The sequence below is a fragment of the Gadus morhua genome, chromosome 19 (genome assembly GCF_902167405.1).
Source record: "Gadus morhua chromosome 19, gadMor3.0, whole genome shotgun sequence".
Classification (NCBI taxonomy): Eukaryota; Metazoa; Chordata; class Actinopteri; order Gadiformes; family Gadidae; genus Gadus; species Gadus morhua.
In genome coordinates, this window is record NC_044066.1 from 2,465,617 (window position 1) to 2,485,119 (window position 19,503).

A 19,503-nucleotide genomic window follows, 5' to 3' on the forward strand; every position below is an offset into this window, starting at 1 on the left:
CATGAGCAAAAGGACCATTAAAACAAAAGATTTACATAAAAGGGGGATTGAGGAATTGGAGTAGCATATATACATCCATTGGCGTTGGGTTAATAGAGTGCGCTAGGGCGCCGCCCCTCCGTGAATTATTCACTTGAATATATCTGCCAACTATTAATCAACTTTTATCAATACGAAATATATCAACTAAAATACATAGCGTTTATCCTCGTTTAATTGTGTGATATACTCGTCACTGCCAGCAACCATTTAAAGCGTCTGAACGTCAATGATTTGGGCTAGGCTAGTTATTGGTCATTCAAAATAAATCCCTCAGTCAGGGACGCCGGCCACGTTGAAGTCAATTAAGCTCGCTAACTTTTTGCTGTCTATCAAGCAGAGACAGCTTTTTATTGGAGCAAGAAAATTTGCCCTCGGGTCGCACCAGTGTGCGCCCCAGGCCAATGGTATCGCTTTTCTTTTTTGTTATCACCACATGATTTGACAATTCAGCGAATCAATCAAATAGGCTACCTCCCTCAGCAGCATCCACGCAACACAACTACGTGTAGAGAAGAGATATATCGCTAACTAGCAGAGAGTCACTTTCCAACCTTTTCAGTGGAGGAATTGGACTCCCCTAGCAATGTTATACTTAAAAGGAGCAAGTAAGTTACATATTAATTTAGTCTTTCGGCCTGTAGCATATAAACAAAATGAAGCAACTGTCCCATATTTCTAACTGCATTTGAAGTAGACATTGAGACTCACAAAAAATGGACGCTATAGGACAGTACCGGTAATCATGATTTGTCTCAATATCAGAATAACCACAATGAGTCAAATAGCAATGGCTGGTGGAATAGACATAAAGTAGGTCTGTATATGCAGGGTAAGCTTGTCCAGGCCCTGCAAGTCAGGATGTAGGCTATGAATCGGAATGAATAGTAGGTAAATAGGTAGTGGCCATCCCCAAAATGCACCAGAATACAGGAAATCAAATCTATATATATATATAACCTAAATTTTTTCCTTATTACTGTGCCCCACCAACATTTTTGATCACCAGCCGTCACTGTATACATCTATCATATGAGAGCATAGAAGTGTGTGAAGGAAACATGTTCAATGAGTAAGAAGGGCTGGTGTAACTAAGCATCAAGATGGCGGGGATGACACCAACAGCTAAACAGAGTTCTGGTCGCCGTTTGGTAGAGGATGTTAGTAGACGGCAAACTCTCCAAGGTGAAGTCCAGTGGAAGTCGGCAGGAACGATTAATAGGTTTTAAAGTCTGCACTGTTATTCATGAAAATAGCAATCCTTGATCTTTTATTGTGAAGATCGAACAAATCTCTACTTGTTGAACACTGCCTCAGGTGCCTATTATGGAACCGTGTTACAGTAAAGATGACAAAGAGTTGTTTGTGTTGTACATCGTTGATGCTGGCCAGTGGCCACCTCCAATGAAAGCCAAGACTAAGAGAATGAGGTGATTCGACTTGAGTGCTGGGTGACTAGGTCAACCCTCGAGGAGAAGATAGACACTATGTCGACTTCAAAATCCTATTATCTGCCTTATTCCACAACAGTTCAGTGATCAGGAGGAACATGAATAGCAAACGAAACAACTCACAAAAGACTCACAACAATAAGGGTCTTAAAGGCTTTAGGGTAGCCTCTGATGGCTGTACTACTGCTACTATCGAGCTTCACGCTCCAAAACAAATATTTGTAATTCCTACTTAATTCCAGTAAAGAACAAGAACATGGCAGTTGGACCTGTTCAGAGTAAACTCAATGTTGAGTGCTAGAATAAAATCTTTCACCAACCATAGCGCTATAAAGCAAGAAGCCAAGATGGGATAATATCAGCACTTACTTACATACATTATCAAAGATCACCTCTTTTTTAGGTCTCCGAGATTATGTTTGTATTAAAACCATAGATGTTTTATTTATATGGTTGTGGTGTGGACCATCAATTCCTGTGGGTAAAGGAACTTAGCTTTTGCCTCTATGTACTGGCCCAGCCATCAAACCATTTTGAAAAAAAGAAACTGCAAACTTACTGTCTGCTGACCCCTGCTATAGTTTACAGTTGAGAATATGGATGGTCGATTTTTCCACCCTATGTCAAAGTCATCGACCGTCCGCCACATCAATCAGGCCTAACATTGTGTCTGAGAAAACACACGTATGCATGAGTGTGTTTGGCGTTGGTAAATGACTAGTAAAGCCTTCCTCCTCAGCCCAGGGTCAGAGCAGTTGTATTAATATGGTGATGGGGGCACGTTGCAGGCTCTCATTGGGCATTGACTACTTGCTGTAGTTTGGTCTGGCTTTGCGAGACTAGGCATAGACAGAGCGGCCCCCAAGAACACATGTGATCATGGCTCAGAACCCTAATCGGACACAACACAAGATCCATAACCACTGGAATGATGACATGGTTAGCCATGCGTGTGTATTGATGTTGTGTAGAGGTGCCAAGGCTGGTCCAAATCGGACTCCCTATGCTGGAATATTGTTGAGGATTCTCCGGAATGGCAACAGGGCCCTTTATTATTTTTCGTATTTAGAGTAGACATCATCATTCATGTGATGGCAAATAATTATTCTTCAAACATTTAATAATTAAAAGTAAATTATTACTTTGTGATATTGCTTGTGAAGTCTGTCCATATTAGTTGTGGGACAGATCCTGCTGAAATAGCTTAGAATAGCTTTAGGCATACTCTTGGTATAAACATTATTAAAATGACTCACAAATCTGTGAGTCTTTATTTGTTTGGTCTTCAACACAGAACAAATTAAACACAATTAGTATTAAATTCATTTGTGTAGGGTCAATACCCACAACATAGCCTAAATACACAAGCATAAGCTTACTAGCCACATATTTATATGAATGTGAAACAATAGAATGAACCAAACACTCAACCATGCTTCTATATTTACTCTTGCCGGTCTGACGTTGTATTCAGATTCAACCCCATCCAGTGTGCAGCTATACTCCAGGACAACCCCATCCAGTCTAAGCTATACTCCAGAAAACCCCCATCCAGTTCATACTCCAGGACAATTAGGATGCACACAAATAATTGTTCAATAACCGATAATAACACGCCTCTCATGGTCCATAACCGATAAGATCATCGAAAAGTGAATAACCTATAGTTTGTGACCAAGCTTCTCTAATGATTATTGCATTATAGTATTATGTTTGCTCCCTTATCAACTCCGCCCACGCTGCGCGGCTCTACTCAGGGCAGGAGTTGGACTTCCTGACCACTACCACAGCGTGCAGCGCTTGTGAAACCCTTTTGGTTAGTTCAATGGAAGCAACAGTGCCATCAAATGATCAGCTATAATTACATTTTGGGAATACTACGTAATAGTAAAAATGTCCCATCATCATCTGTGATATTGTGCATCTAGAGATAATCAGATTAGCGCTTTGTTTCCATGAACTGGACGTTTGACCCATATCAAACAGTGGGATGGTCTAATTCCTGACTAGAGCCCCGGATGTTGGTGTTGGGTACGAGGGTGGGGCCAAATAGGCTTGTGCATTGTGTGGTGGCCATATAAACATTTACAACTGCCGTGCCTCAATGCCTTCTCTGTTCAGCTATGAAGTCTAGAAGAAGCCATCCCTGCAGAGCTGTCCCACCTTAACATCAATCCCTTCTTCCCTTGACCCCTGTCATACATGTGTCTTCGTCACTAATGGTAGTGGTCATGGCCTGGGGGAGACATTTGGTCTGCCAAGTGAAGACTTTGACGGACCAAAGAAACAAGTACGGTTACAGTACCTTTTCAGTTTTGTGTGTGTGCTGTATGGTGTGACAATGAAGTTTTAAAGAATGTCTGATCAAATATGTAGGCCAACCCTTCTTGTCATCTTAAATGGCTCGCATTGTTTTAAGTCTGTTGACAAAACCAGGACAGAGATCTTTTCTATATATAACGGCAAAGATATGCACCGTGGTGAACTGGATATGGAGTCTATTGAATGTGTTATTTTTGGTTCAAAGAGTGTTAAGAGCTACTAGTGGCTCACACTCATACTACTCGTAGATAATTAACCAGTAATTAATCGCAAACAATTACTCCTTTTATTTATTTATGCAAAGTAAAAACGAGCAATGAGAAAATGAAGTGCGGGAGACGAAATAGAAGAGATGAGAACAAGCAGGAGGCTTGATTTAGGGACATCTCAAGAGCTGCTCCAGTATTGCCTGATGCAAGACAAGAGCTGGTCATCATTTTGGAATGACATATGACATTTGGAATACATAACAAGGCAATGACGTTCTGATTATATTATGAAAATGGACAGTAATACAAAAACTAAAGCTGAGCTGCTGGTGATAGAAGTCATTGTTGTATGTATGACATTGTCTGGCCTACAATGCCGTGTGTCAAATATGCAATTTGCCAACTTGACTACTGCCGCGATCAAGACTTTAGTTAATCTCCAGGCACTCTGGTCTCCTACCGGTGATCAAGTTTTAAATGAATCTCTAGACACACTGGACACCTACCGGTGATCAAGTCTTATGTTCCCCGTGCTACACTGCTGTACAGGGAGGGCCGGAGTGGGACCCATTTTTAGCCCAGGATTTTCAGGCCTATACGGGCCCAATTCCTTCAGAGAAGAAAAGTGGGCCCTGTCTTTCGAACAGCGCAGAACCCTTACTATCCCTTTTTATTGTATATTGGATCAACATTTGGCAAATAAAAAAATCGACCTCAAGGATCAGTTTCTATGAAAAAATGTACTTTAACTATCAATTATACTAGAGTTTTTGCAACCTCTAGTTGCAATTAAACCCATAGCAATAATGTGGAAACCCCAGTCGATAATGTAACAATTTCTGAGCGAGTAATATAATAACATTTTGCCTATAATTTTACAACGTATAACATTCGTTCACCACAAATGACTCTTAAAAGCAGTGCCAACATTTAAATATTTTTTAACCATTCAGCGAACAAAAGGCAACAGGCTGAATATCCTTTAGGGGGGCACTCAATGACATGCAGAACCCTCATCAACACGCCTACTGAAGTGGTTTGAGAAATACAGACTTTCTACTCCTCATTCACACATAAGGTAATTTACAATTCCTACAGAGAAAATACTACCTCAGGGGTAGTATTATTCAGGAGATTTTCAGGGTACAAATGTCAGGATATGCTGTTCACACATACGGCCCATCAGGAGAATATCAGGACTTACACGTATGTCTGAAATCAGCTAGTGTGTGAGCATTTGATTACATTATAAAATGTGTCAATTGATAGTAACTGTTCAATGGAATGTGTAGTATACTATGCATGCAAATCAATTATTAAATAGCTTTTACTTTATTCAGGGCTGAAAAGTGCATTGACATTTTAAAATGCAAGGCACCTACTTTTGGTTAGTTGAAAAATAATAATCATCATTGTGATTAAACATCTCTTCCAGTGTCCTGGCCAAGACAGGCAGCAGTAGCCTACAGTCACACATAGCATACACACAAAACGTAAAAAATAAAAAATAAAACTAAAACTAAAACGGTCTACAGGGGGGAGGGGGGGATATCAATATCACAAGACATTTGTGGAGGGTCCAGGAGGAGAGTAATATTAAGTTTGACCAACAAAGTGTAAAGACATTTCGGGAGGCTCAAGGAGAAGAGTAATATTACATGTGAGCAACAAAGTGTAGTCTTGTGGTGGACTCTATAGACATAATTCCCCATACTGTGTTATTGACATGTTTTCGTTCTGTGTTATAGGGACACGGTCTCTTTAAGAATCACAGTACAATGTTTGAATTTAACGGTTTTTATATAACAAAATGAACGACCGGCCGTTGCTTGTCGTGGTGAGAAGTTGTCTCTTCCCTTATTTTATCGCAATTTCTAGTCTATAGACAGAGTTTGTCGACGTGTTTAAAAACATAATGTCTTGCCTGGGTGAGTGTCGCTGAGGTGTGTGGGCGTGCGTGTGTGGGCGTGCGTGTGTGTTCTAACCTGCGAGTGTGTCGATGGCAGAGCCGTTATGTTTAAAAACATAACGTCTTACCTGGGCGATTATCGCTGCGGTGTGTGCGCGTGCGTGTGTGTTCTTACCTGCTCGTGTGCCAATGGCGGAGCCGTTAAACGTCTTACCACCTACGTGTATGTTTGTTTACGCATGTGCATGCTTGCGGTGTATATATGCGTTCACGCTTGGCACATGCGCACTTGAGTAACTTGTGCGACAGGCCTGCTATTATAATAGTAAGATATAAAAGATGCAATGTTAACCAATTACATATTTGGGATCATTTCAATTCATCATGTCAGTTCTATGTGTGGATTATCTTATATCAAATCATTAAAGTTAAAGTCCTCTCTACCTGTCCCCTCAGTCCTGTCCTCTTCTATCGGGTTAACCAGAAGCATCAGACAAGCTGGACTGCTGCTCGGAGGCTACCAAATATTCTCTGCTTCATTCCAGCTTCATTCTGCGGTACCCCATGCCAATAGCTCTCAACCACGTTCAGGTGGACAATCGATGGGCCAACACTCCTCACCACAGGTTGACCAGCGCCGTAGCACTGCGCCACGGGCGTCATTTCAGGTGCCAAGATGTCCGGGGCCCAGCCGCCGCCCCCCCCCAGGGCCCTTAGTGGCAGGGGGGGTAGGTACTGAAGTTGAAGAGCCGAAAAGCCGGTCGTCGGACGCTTTTCTCAACAGCACCTGAGCAACTGGGAATAGCAGACCACCTGCGCGTTTATATGGCTGCGATCTCGGCCACACATGCAAGGGTGGATAACCAGATGGTAGGGTCCCACTACCTAGTCAGGCAGTTTCTGAAGGGAGCCCAGAGGCTTCAACCGCCACGATCCCTGAGGGCAACATCATGGGAGTTGCAAGTAGCTCTGAGGTCCTTATGTCTAGCCCCATGTGAGCCACTAAGTCAGGCAGACCTGACGCGGCTTGTCCATGAAGACGGCATTCCTCCTTGCCATTGCGACCGCAAAACGGGTCGGTGAACTCCATGCCTTGTCAGCGAGCCAGGTGTGTTTGCGCTTGAACGCAGATGGGTCAGGAGTGGTCTGCTTTCAATCCCCCAGGTTCTCCAGGGGGTGCAGAAAGAGTGTCAGACCTGTTGTGCCCGGTGCGGGCGCTTAGGGCATATGTTGAAGCGACAACCAGCATGCGAAAGACGGATAACCTCTTGGTCTGTAACGGGGGCTGCAGGAAGGGGGCTGCCCTGTTGAAACAGAGAGTCTCCCACTGGATTGTGGATGTGGTCCTGAATGCATATAGAGCGTAGGGGCTCCCTGTGCCCATGGCCATTAAGTGCCACTCTACCAGGAGTATGGCTACATCATGGGCTGCCTTGAAGGGGGTTCCACTTCAGGACATTTGCTCCACGGCTACATGGTCCTCATGTACGTTTGCCAGATTCTACAGGGTTAATGTCGCTGCTCCTCATCCTGTTGCGATGGCTGTCTTGTCGACGGCTTCGAGCCCTTAATTGGTGAGCACTCTTCGTGACCTTTTTGGTATTAGTCATCCAGTGCTAAAGCACCGCCTCTGTCGGCTGGTCAGTAGGAATGAACTAGAACGATAGTTACGATGTAACTACGGTTCTATGAATTCCGGATGACCGCCAGAGTTCTCCATCACTCAGACTTCTCAGATTCCAATAGAAGATCCAGTTGGGAAGGATCCTCGGGTGACTTCCGGAATATATAGACATACTCGGGTCACCCAGGTGTCTTTGTTGATATAGTTACTTGACCTGCGCGTGCACGAGATGGAACTTCCAGTCTCAAAGCACCGCCTCTGGTGGTCACCTGGTAGTAACATACTATCGATAAAATAATGGTCAAAGTATCTTCTTTTTTTTTTACCCAAGCGGCCCAAAATACATTTGAAAGGGGACCAGCCCACCAGGAAACCTCCTGAACGTCCCGAAGGGCATCCTGGGCCTGCCGCTGTATATAAAATATTCATAAGGCATCAGAAAAAATATAAATAAAAAGAGGTGTTATTTCTGACGTATTAAATATCATACCTTACCTTCAGTATTTCTTAATACCCCGGTATACCGTGATACCGCCCAAGCCCAACACCTGTTCAGCCTGCGGTGATACAATATACAGAAGATAAAAATGTAATCAGAAATCACCTTGACTACATAAAAAAAGAAGCCATGCTGCCATTTAAAGAAAACATTTCAGCGGTGAAATTGAAGGTGTATCTAAGGGAAACTATTTAAGATCCTCATTCAATAACAAGTATCCCACAGAAAATATCACAGAACCTAAATACAAAACAAAAAAGGACTCCTTGTCTTACGGTTTAATGAAAGCCTGTGCATATTACTTTGTGCAAGAAATATTTTGGTTAAAACCTTTTAACCTCAAAAGCGCAACATTGGTCTCAGTCAAATTCTTGCATAAGTTTGGCCTTAATGGGACTATACAACAATCCACAGCATTCAGAAGGGGCAGTAGGAGGAAGCAGTGCATTCATATGTCAATGTAATCTTGGGCATGGGAGATGGTAATGGGTGAAAGGTAATGGGAGCACTGGGCACAACAGTTAAGTGGAGCAGTAGCAGAGGGCCAAAGAGCTAGGCCTGAGGATGGCTCAAAAAACACACAAGAAGGGATTTGGGAGGGCAGACAACAAATGCTTACACAAAAACACTATTCATACTATTGATCTACAAGACAAGACGAGCCGAGAGGATGCCACAGGCCCTGGATGTAAACAACTGGAATAACAAAAGAAAGGAAGAAGACGGAAAGGAAAAAGGATCCTTGGCTTAGTCTATCTTGATCAGACCATGGAGATTTATGAAGCCACGATCATTAGAAAGAAACAATTAAAACAATGTAAAAACAACAGCCAATAAAACACTGAGCAAACATTTCCCCACCAAAAGTTGCCAAATTCCCATTAGTGTTTATTTAAGTATGACCTTTAACACTTATCTTCTATCGTACGGGAAGCACAGGAAATGTTATACACTGAGGCTCAAGGCCTTGTCTGCAGGATTGTTGCAGAGATTTCCATTCATGCATCTGCGCAACTCTCGCAGTGTCTCGGTATACCAAGCGTACACTAGTAGGGGGATTTATCAACCGACTAAACAGTCGATGTGTGCAACATCTATTTCTAATAATAGAAAAATAAAGTCACCCTCCTTTGTTGTATTGGGAACTATTGGAATTGCACGATTTAAACTGCACAATTTAATTTAGAAGAATCAAAGCTTAGGTGTGGCATACAGCCCCGCTCGTCAATTCACCAATCAGGGGTCTTTAATCTAGGTGGACGTCACGTTGCTGCCGTGCTTTGATTTGATAGACACGTACGCGACAGGGCTCCGAAACCATGTTGCTAGGTCACAATCATCACTGATTAAATCTTCCCTGAAAAAATGTTGAATAAGCAATTCATCCATTTGAAAAATATGTTGCAGAATAATTCAAATGCACTGCAGAAAACCGAAAATACAATGTTTTGATTTTGCCGGGTGCATCCATTTTATTCTCGTGTCGGTCTATTGAAAAACAAACCATTGTGCCTGATCCCAATCCGACCAATCAGCGATAAGACGTTCCGCTGCAGAGAAGGCCTCATGGTGCTAAGCTCTAAAAGGACTGTGCTTCTTCACATATGGCAGGTCAGCGACCGGCAGAGGGCCGGGTGGTCTCAGAGTAGTAACGTGGCTCTTTGTACGTTTGTGTGTGCAGAATCATGCAGAAATGTGATTTGACCGTGAGGCTCAGGGCAGCAAAGGTTGATAAGGGAAGGGAAACATTTTACATTGTTTTGCGCAGTCATAAGTCACATGTAACGCGGCCACACACAGAAACTCTGAGTGGTGTGTTGCTCCCCTTGACACTCAAGTTAGTTGTTGGTACACCACCTGATACTGCAGCTCCACTGCACGCTGACTCACCTCAACACGGCCGGACACACACACACACACACACACACACACACACACACACACACACAATGACCTTCTGTCGACTGCAATTAATTTGCGTTTGTAGCATTTAAAATGAAAGCATGTATTTTCTACTGAACTGTTCCAGCAGACAGGACCAGACAAGAGAACAGGCAGCAGGATCCAAAGAAGTCAAAACCATTGAGAGCACAAATAAGTGATATACATTGTGCATGCTTACTGTCAGTAACTAACGTTGTGGAGCCGCAAAGCTAAAACATAGCAAATAAAGCAAATGGTCTTCCATGGGATGAATGCGGTAGTCAGTCAACAGCTGGCGCTTCAGAGAGTTAAACAGCCCTAACGCTCTCCAGATAAGACATGATACCCGTCTACTCACGTCGGACAAACAGTCGGGAGGGAACCAACAGCAGCACTGAGGGCTTCCAGTACAAGACATACAGAGCTACAGACTGAAGGGGGGAGATAAGAGTTAGCAGTAGTGTTATTGTGGTGGAGATGGTATTAAGGACTAAAGAGGAGTGGTACCACTCTCTCCACAGTGGAGTGGCGTACAATGCTGCACTTGTCTGAACAGTGGGGCTACTTGTTATCCCTCTTGACATTCTGGGTGCAGCGAGTGGACAGGGCTGGGTTCACAAACACACCCCGTGTAGATATATCTCCGATCCATTCAGCTGGGATGGGAGACTCCCCCACTGAACCGCCAGCACAAGGCAGAATCTATGATGTAGAGTGAAGAGCATAAGGTCTGGTAGCGCTAGGGGTACTGTTAGAGGCATTGCAATGGTCACTCTTAGACTCATGCTTCTACTCTCTACTCTGCTTGTTATTATGCTATTGAGCTTTGAGCATCCGGCTTCAAATATCATTTCTGCTATTTAAACTATACAAGAGATAACACATATCTGAACCATTTTACACACACAAATCTCAGATATTTTATCCGTTGCCCCTGGTATTCAAAATACATTCCTAGTACCGTTTGCATTATGTCCAACATTTTTGGAAATTATGACCTAACTACCAAACTCCCTTTTCCGGTGTTCAAAGTATGACTAAAGATTTCCTAATCCTGGGGTGGAGGAATGGAAGAATGTTAAGAAGTGGGTCAGGCAAAGACAGTCCCACTGGAGCAGAGCACCAGTGCTCCTCCTGGTTTGTTGTAACAGCAGATGAGTTGGATTCTCCAGCACGACCCCCCACACCCCGACTGCCTGCACAGTCTTCCACTGTCATAGTGAAGTTACCTCACTGTGGTGCAGGTCAGCTCCCCATATGTTCTGAGTTCCAGCTTTGCCTCATGAATCTTCCTCTCCAACAACAAGCGGATTATATATTATTAAAAAAAATAAGCTATCAAGAGCAAACGTGACAGGAACATTTTTGAAAGGAAAATTAGCATAGTAAAATATGAATAGAATATGTATCTAAATTCATGATCAGTCAATGATCAGTAATGGAAATCTAATAGTGCCATATTATCAATACGGATCAAACAGACTTTAATCCAACTTGTATTTTGTAGTAATCCTGGCTAGAATGGTCTAAATGACACTGAATTAAATGAGTGACAAGTCTAATTAGAGAAACAGACATAAATGTTGACTAGAGGGCATTTTTGATAATTAGCCTAAAGACAACATTCTGCAAAGCATGATGTTGCTGCCAGCTTCTCCTTGACTCTAGTCTTGGGTGTGGGCTTGGAACAACACAGAAGGGAGGTGGAAGAGAGTTTGACATCATGCAGTACATAAAATAAAAAGGGATACAGTTTTAAAGTATGTTCCTATACACCAGACCATTTCCCTATGTTATTTACACCTTCCTTCTTGCCTAAACTTCAAGCCTCATATTTTTAAAACCAGATCCATTCTATTCTTAAAATCCTTATCAATCTTACCACATAGGCTTGAATTGAATGCCTAGTTATTTACAATGTTAGTATTAACAGCTTTTTGTCAATCACATGTTCTACACTGGACAGGATGGGTGTTGTACCAACAAAACCATCCTTGCTATACCTTACTATAAAACAGTACAAAACATTTAGTACTGTTAATTCCTTATGAAGAGCCAGGCTTCACACACCCATTAAGACTGGATTGACCATGGTAAACCAACTAAAATACCTGATACCCATGCAGACATCTTCCTATGCTGATTTACTAGGATTAGCCAAGTGTGTTTTCAAATAAACAGAGCTTTATCTGGTTGCTTAATCTACTAAACTACTTTAATTATGCCTTGACACTGGCTGAACAGGGTTTTAGATCATTCCCTTTCACAAAGAAGAAGTTAACTTACTTAAATTATTCATAACGCCCCTACACTAGAGAGGGTCCTGGTAAAAACCCTCTCAAAGCGTTACTAACTGATACCTCATTGCCCAACGTTGTTGATGGTGGTCGATAACATGAATGCAAAGCACACACTGTTAGGAAATATATTAAATCCAGTGTGCATGCGTTAGAGGTGGGAACACAGGCAGTGCTGCATGTGGGAAGGTGGTGTGGTAAGGCCTATGGACATCTTCTTCTGGCTGGGTCCACCCAAGTCTTGAGCAAAGCAAATAAGCACCCTTGAAAAGCCACACGACACAAAAAGAACTGCAAGGAATGTCCCCTGCATTTTATTCTGGCTGAGAGTCTATTATGCTTCATATGAAAGGGCCAGACTGGTAACAATCTATGAAACAATAAACCATTACCAAAGAACACTGGAGTGTCTTGGAATATCTAAATTAATTTAGTTAAAAGTAATCCAATTGCTTTATAATTATGTAAGCACACAACATTTGCCAAATGTTATTTTACTAACTTTAATTTAAGTCTAAATGTGAATTATTTTTGTTCCTATTGTCAACATCCTCAATTCATACATTTCTCCCAGTCACAGATCTCGACTGTTTTAAAAACTGAACCTTAGACTTTTGTGGGTAATACATTGGCAACACAACCACATGCTAGAGTTTCATGAAAGCAGCTGCGTATTTCTGTTGTCTTTACCTGAATCCTCATCCTGATCCCCCTGTAGAGAGGAGGCAGTGTCCCCCACCACCACCTGCCTCCTCAAGCCCAGGTTTCCCATGCCAGAGGCTTGCGTCCCCACAGCTGATGCTTCAAGGAGACCCGGACGGCAGGGCGGCTACAAGCGTCCAACAGCTATTGATGGATGACTCTGTATTGTTATTCCCTTCCTTGGTGGAACCAATGTTTAATGATGGCTTGATTGAAAGACCAGTCATTTAAATTTTTAAATGGCACACACACTGGAGGGTCCTCATGATCCTGTAACATGACTAACACTGAGTACAATGAAAGAGGAATGATCCAATATAGCCTACCAACAGGACACAAATAGCAACGGCCATTTTTTTGCAATGTAATCCTGGGCAGTGGTTCCGAAGTGAAGTTGTCGCAAATGTCGTCACGAACAAGATAAAACATGCTTGGGTTAAGACCAACCGAGCGACCGCAAGAGGCAAAAAGCAATGTATAAGCAGTGCTTAAGAGAGGATGGATACCTCACAATAAACTAAAAGGTTTCTCTTCATTTGCTTTACACCATTGCAGCTGAAAGACTTTTATTTTAAAGTGGAGTCGGACTGCATTTTTTGTATTCTTTGTATCATCCAAGATCAACACTTCACCGTTTCAATGTAGAAATACTGAAATCTCTTCGCCACAATACCTTCCTCCACCCTCTTCCCTATTCACCCCAAACACAACTAATTACAACACAGGAAAACCTAGATGGAAACTGCGAGCCTGCAGAGTGAAATGCTCAAGATTACAGCGTGTCAAACCCAAACAGCCAATGCCTGCCCATGCAACAGTGGAATCCCTCACCACTAATGAGTGTAGTCCCAATGCCTGCCCATGTAACAGTGGAATCCCTCACAACTAATGAGTGTAGTCCCAATGCCTGCCCATGTAACAGTGGAATCCCTCACCACTAATGAGTGTAGTCCCAATGCCTGCCCATGTAACAGTGGAATCCCTCACCACTAATGAGTGTAGTCCCAATGCCTGCCCATGTAACAGTGGAATCCCTCACCACTAATGAGTGTAGTCCCAATGCCTGCCCATGTAACAGTGGAATCCCTCACAACTAATGAGTGTAGTCCCAAAGCCTGCCCATGTAACAGTGGAATCCCTCACAACTAATGAGTGTAGTCCCAAAGCCTGCCCATGCAACAGTGGAATCCGTCACCAGTAATGAGTGTAGCCCTAAAGACCCAAAGCCTGCCCATGCAACAGTGGAATCCCTCACCAGTAATGAAGCCATAATCCACTGAGAAACCATGTTGTTGTAATCACATGACAGCACCAATTAAAAAAGTGACAAGGACCCCAGGTATGCAGGTGTGCTACTTATAGACAACTTGAAGGGAGATGCTGTCTAGTTCTGAAACCCTGCAGGGAACAATTGACCAAACAGAAGGTGCAGGGAATTTCACTTCAGCAACAACACTCGGAATGCTAAAGTAACAAACCAGATTGTCCAATTTTAGAAGTTGTCTAGAGGCAAACAGCTATGCAGACTCACAAAGATGTGCTGGGGTTAAGGAGGCTAAATAAGGACGCTGACGGATCAGTTCCGTTTTTTTACCAGGGACTTCCATTGATGTCTGACGTCTGTCGTCTGTTAGGAGGGCAGTCAGGCTAAATATAGATGCTTGTGCTTATTTCTCAACATGGCAACCAATACAAACGGGTTCAAACACTAGGGTCAATATGACTGTGACCGGGTTGAGGGCGTTGATTAAAAAAGCCTGTGAACCAAGTAAGGTAGCCTGGTTCTACCAGACTCTCGTACTTCACTTTATTTAATTTCATTTGTACAGAGAGTCTGGACCTAATCAATTGACAAACGTTAACTCACTTGAAGGCGGGTGTCTGTTGAAGTTTAAAATGATTGGATCTGCCCAGTGCCACTCTGGATCTGCCATAACCAATCGCTAACGTTTGGTTGTGACTTATGTCATGCGCCGGGAATCACGCGCAGGTTGTGCACAAACCAAACACCTTGCGCGTCTGCACGAAAATGTCCGTCAACGACAGCTGCAGGTTTTGTTCGTCGAATTTAATTTATCAGGGAAAAATTGCACATTGTAAATCAACTACCGACCTACAACAACAACTCAAACTGCCGTACGACTTTATCGTCATTGTTCTCAGACACGCCCTCTGTTCGCTGATTGGTGGCCGCTGTGGCGGCACCAGAAAACCAAATTACATACAGCAGTTCCAGACCTAGTACTGAAGGGAAATTCAAATTGAGCGGAAGTACTTAGGCGGGCAGAGCCAGGCTACAAGTAAGGCACAGAATCAATGAAATAAAAACCTACAACCTCGGAATGAACCTGTTTGCAATTTTTTTTTTTACAAACGTGTCAAATGATCTTTCATATCACCTTTTGAAAATAGATAAAATATGTTAAAAAGAAAAAAAATACTGTACACCTAGATGCTCCACCTGTATTCAACCGATCAGGATCTGTTTGGAGCAATGTTTTACCTGGTTTTAGATTAAGGCTTATACCTTTGTTACTTGGGGTACAGCGTTTTGCAAATAATACCAATGCAAACAATACAATAGTGTATCATTATAATTCAGATATCAATTATTATACTGCTAAAAGGCTGAACAAACACAGTTCAGCCAAATACACACTAATGCCTCGCACTTCAAACATTCTCCACCCAGTTCATTTTCCCACTATGGAAGGAAGTGCTGGGATGTGAGATTGGCTTCCTGCTGTTGTTGTTAGCATTCGAGTAAGACCACCACAGGCACAAAATTGCAACCATCACAGTGATGGAGTACTCTCTCTCTGTGTGTGTGTGTGTGTGTGTGTGTGTGTGTGTGTGTGTGTGTGTGTGTGTGTGTGTGTGTGTGTGTGTGTGTGTGTGAGACCATCTAATAGTCAGATAAAAATGGCATCCTGGAGAATAGCATCCATTGCAGAGATACTGTGAGCCAGTTTACTCCTTATAAAGACAATGAATGAGGTGGTGAGGCAGGCCAGGAGGTAGGCTTATGAGGCAGCATGCTTACAGCCAGGTATTTTAAATGACTACCCATTATGACAAATATGCAGTAACTTTGGCCAAGGCAGATAGTACGGTCATTAGCAAGAAGATCCTCACTAGTTGAAGTCTATATCAATAAACAAAGTTGATATTATAGAATAAAAATGTCTTTCCACGTTTCAGTTGCCACTTCATATTGGTCTTGAGAGTTTAAACAATTGAGCTGTGTGTGAGTTACCCCAAGACTGTCCGATTTTAATTCAACTAGAACCCAAAATGAATGGGAGCCTTTCAACCGTGATTACTTATCTGAAGAATATGCATTCATGCAACTCATCAGTTATGGAGAGGATCAAGGGATGCATCCAACTATACAGACTAGTCGTATGTTTTCCAGCCTTAACACACTTGTCAACTCACAAGACCATATAGGAAAATATTTATTCAGGCAAATATAGGGGTCTTCAATGTCTTTACAACTTGATAATTGCGGATAAGAATATTGGTTAACAATACTGATTTTGGACTATCATCTGTCAGCACAGACGCACACATCGGAAACTTCTGTCTACCTAGAGAATAATGACTTGGATGGCGTGGATGACACTCCTCCCGCGTGCTAGGGCATCTGTGTGTGTGTGTGTGTGTGTGTGTGTGTGTGTGTGTGTGTGTGTGTGTGTGTGTGTGTGTGTGTGTGTGTGTGTGTGTGTGTGTGTGTGTGTGTGTGTGTGTGTGTGTGTGTGTGTGTGTCCGACCCAGGACTGTGAAGCGAAGCGGAGAGACAGCTGGTGGGGTGGGAAGTATAGCTGGCCAGGATAAAGTTTCCCTCTGAACGTAAACCCAGGCAACCCTCTTGTTTCCACCCCTCATTTAATGAATTCTGCCTTAGCCACTTAACCATCATTCCCTGGTTTCAGGGTGAACGACAAATCACGTCCATCCAAAAATACTCAACGAATGACAAACACTTCGCAATGATGCCACGTGCACAAATCTGAAATCAATACACGCACGCATCAACTCCTTGGGCGTGAACGCGTCAGAACTCTGGTGGAGTGGCAGCCGAGCTAGCTAGCAGCACCATTAGCTGGTCCAGTGCTAACCGTTAGCTGGTCCAGTGCTAACCGTTAGCTGGTCCAGTGCTAACCGTTGGCTCGTCCAGTGCTAACCGTGAGCTGGTCCAGTGCTAACCGTTAGCTGGTGCTAGCCGCCGTTACTAGGTGACCCTCTGTGTTAACGGTATGCTTCCTTTCAGGCGTTGGGAGCCTTTAGTAAACGAGTGTTTACGTGGTGATCCGGACCGCATCAGTTCACCACCATTAGCACCAGTCTACCACCATTAGGAAATGGGAATAGAGCAGGACTTACTTATTCTTCAGACTATCATCCAGAAACATTGTAAGAGGGCAATTTAATTTATTTAAAGCAAGCTAAAAGCAGATGAATGCTGGGGAAGTGGGTAAAATGTTTATATCACAATTCACTGCTCAGCTTGTGTTTAAAACATTAGACCTTCATTAGTTTGAATCAGGGTTAGATAACCAGCCAGTGTTGAGCTGGTTACAGTCAGAGATCAACGTCAACAGCCCAGAGACCATTTGTTGGGTAGAGATCACACATACAGATCAGAACAGTAGCCCTGAGGTACGGACACGTAGTCTGGTTGTGATCTAACTGAAGCTCCATCTCCCGTCCCCCCGGTGGTAACGGTCTGACCCGGGACCGGGCGGAGGACCCGTCCCACCGGGGATAACGGGCGGGCGGCGGACCAGGACCTACCTTGCTTGCTCTCTATTTTCCCCGACATCTTCGCAGCCAGCAGCTGTGATTCCACTCGCAGTTCAGCGGTCGGCTGCCCAGCTCCAGATCCTCCGTGTTATCCTCGTGACTAGTCCCTCATCCTAGACGGTATCGGTCCATGAGAAAAGGGTACCGGAACGGAGGGAGTCGGTTTGCGGGGCGACACTCATTGATCCTGGGAAAATGTGACCAAGTCCGTCTCGGGGTGATTTTCTCTGAATACTCTCACTACTAGAACCGAGACTTGAACCCGGTCGGCCAGGGTAGCACGGCCCGGTACAACAGCGCCTCCTGGCGGGAGGAATGGGCTACTTCGTGTTGTCGCCATAATGGGATGGAGGGGTAGGGTTTCAATACCAGTCCAGATGCGCATGCGCTGTGTGCGTCAGAGACGGCAAGACCACAATAATAATAATTATGTCAGACATGAGTGTATCAATATTGTATTATTTAAACGCCTCGTACGGAGCCCCCTAAGGGTCTTGGTGGGGGTTTTGCCTTTGAAATAGGTTTTAAACCATTGGCGAAACGTTGACAAAAAGGATGCCTTGTAACTACCGTAGGTTAACAAAGAGCTACAACATAATCCTAACCAAAACAAGCCATCTACCGAGGTGGAGAAATAACATTGTTACGTACAGCCGGCTTTGAGACGAATGTTCAGGGACCGTCTAAGGTGCAGCACCCGAACGAGATACTCCCAAATATCACTGTTATACAGTTTAGTACCACACTACCTCCACCCCAGCCCCGTACTTCTACCCAGGCCACAGACCGTACAGCCACCCCAAGCCCTGTACTTCCACTAGGCCACACTACATCCACCCCAGCCTTGTACCTCTACCAAGGCCACAGACCGTACTTTCACCCAGGCCACTCTACCTCCACCCCAGCCACGTACTTCCACCCAGGTCACAAAACCTGCAACCTAGCCCCGTACTTCCACCCAGGGCGGAATTCCAGGTGAGCTTATTGTCAACCAATGCAATACCAATCTACAAGACCAACATAACACTAAACCAACCACTCAGTTTAGTTACTAATTAACTTTGTCAATTGTATCACTTCTTTACGTTTATTTCCTCCCCTCTTGTCTATTTCTATACTTAAAGCCTACTATTACATAGCAAACCACCCCACACTATACTACACTGTAAACTGTATAGCATTCCACACCCAAATTAACTGTATCACAATAATGTAGCATCTTTCCCTTGTCACATTGCACCTCGCTGGCCCCATTGGGTTCCTCCATTGACCAGGAAAAAAGGTGGAGGAAGTTGAATCCTTCAGCCCAGCTTTCCTATTTCATATCTGCCAAAGAAGGTAAAATGCTTCAGGTGGTCAATCGGACTAAAGAACAGCTCCCAGGACATTCCTCTGGCATATCAAGGAGAGGGAGGCGTGCCCTGACTGCTTATTATGAATAATTGATCAAACTGGCAGAATGATCTGCATTCCTTGAGTGATCTGGGTCACCTAACGCCCATGATGCCCTGCAAAACATTTGAAAGTTAAGGAGAACGTCTCTTCTTTTATTCTGAGTGTTTTTGTACATCTTTATGCTGAGTTTTATTTTCTCAACATTATCTACCTCTAATCTTATCAGAGCTAAGGGTTAATATTTACTTTAGCTATGACTGCCCACTATGCCCACATAAACGGTAAAAGATAAAAGGGTGTGCGTGTGTGTGTGTGAGTGTGTGTGTG

General features: G+C 43.5%; 1 protein-coding gene across 12 annotated transcripts in view; it reads right to left on the minus strand.

Annotated features, from left to right (window-relative positions):
* rapgef1b (Rap guanine nucleotide exchange factor (GEF) 1b) overlaps positions 1-18,082 on the minus strand; it is a 49,516-nt gene extending 31,434 nt beyond the window's left edge. For 6 of the 12 annotated variants that reach the window (XM_030341457.1, XM_030341455.1, XM_030341456.1 and 3 more), the window contains exon 1: positions 17,773-18,080. In XM_030341457.1, the coding sequence (XP_030197317.1) occupies positions 17,773-17,800 (28 nt within the window). In that variant the 5' untranslated portion in view covers positions 17,801-18,080. Of the gene's footprint in view, positions 1-17,772 lie in introns of all 12 variants that reach the window. The other 6 variants (XM_030341452.1, XM_030341451.1, XM_030341453.1 and 3 more) reach the window with 4 other exon arrangements.
* Positions 18,083-19,503: the final 1,421 nt, after the last annotated feature.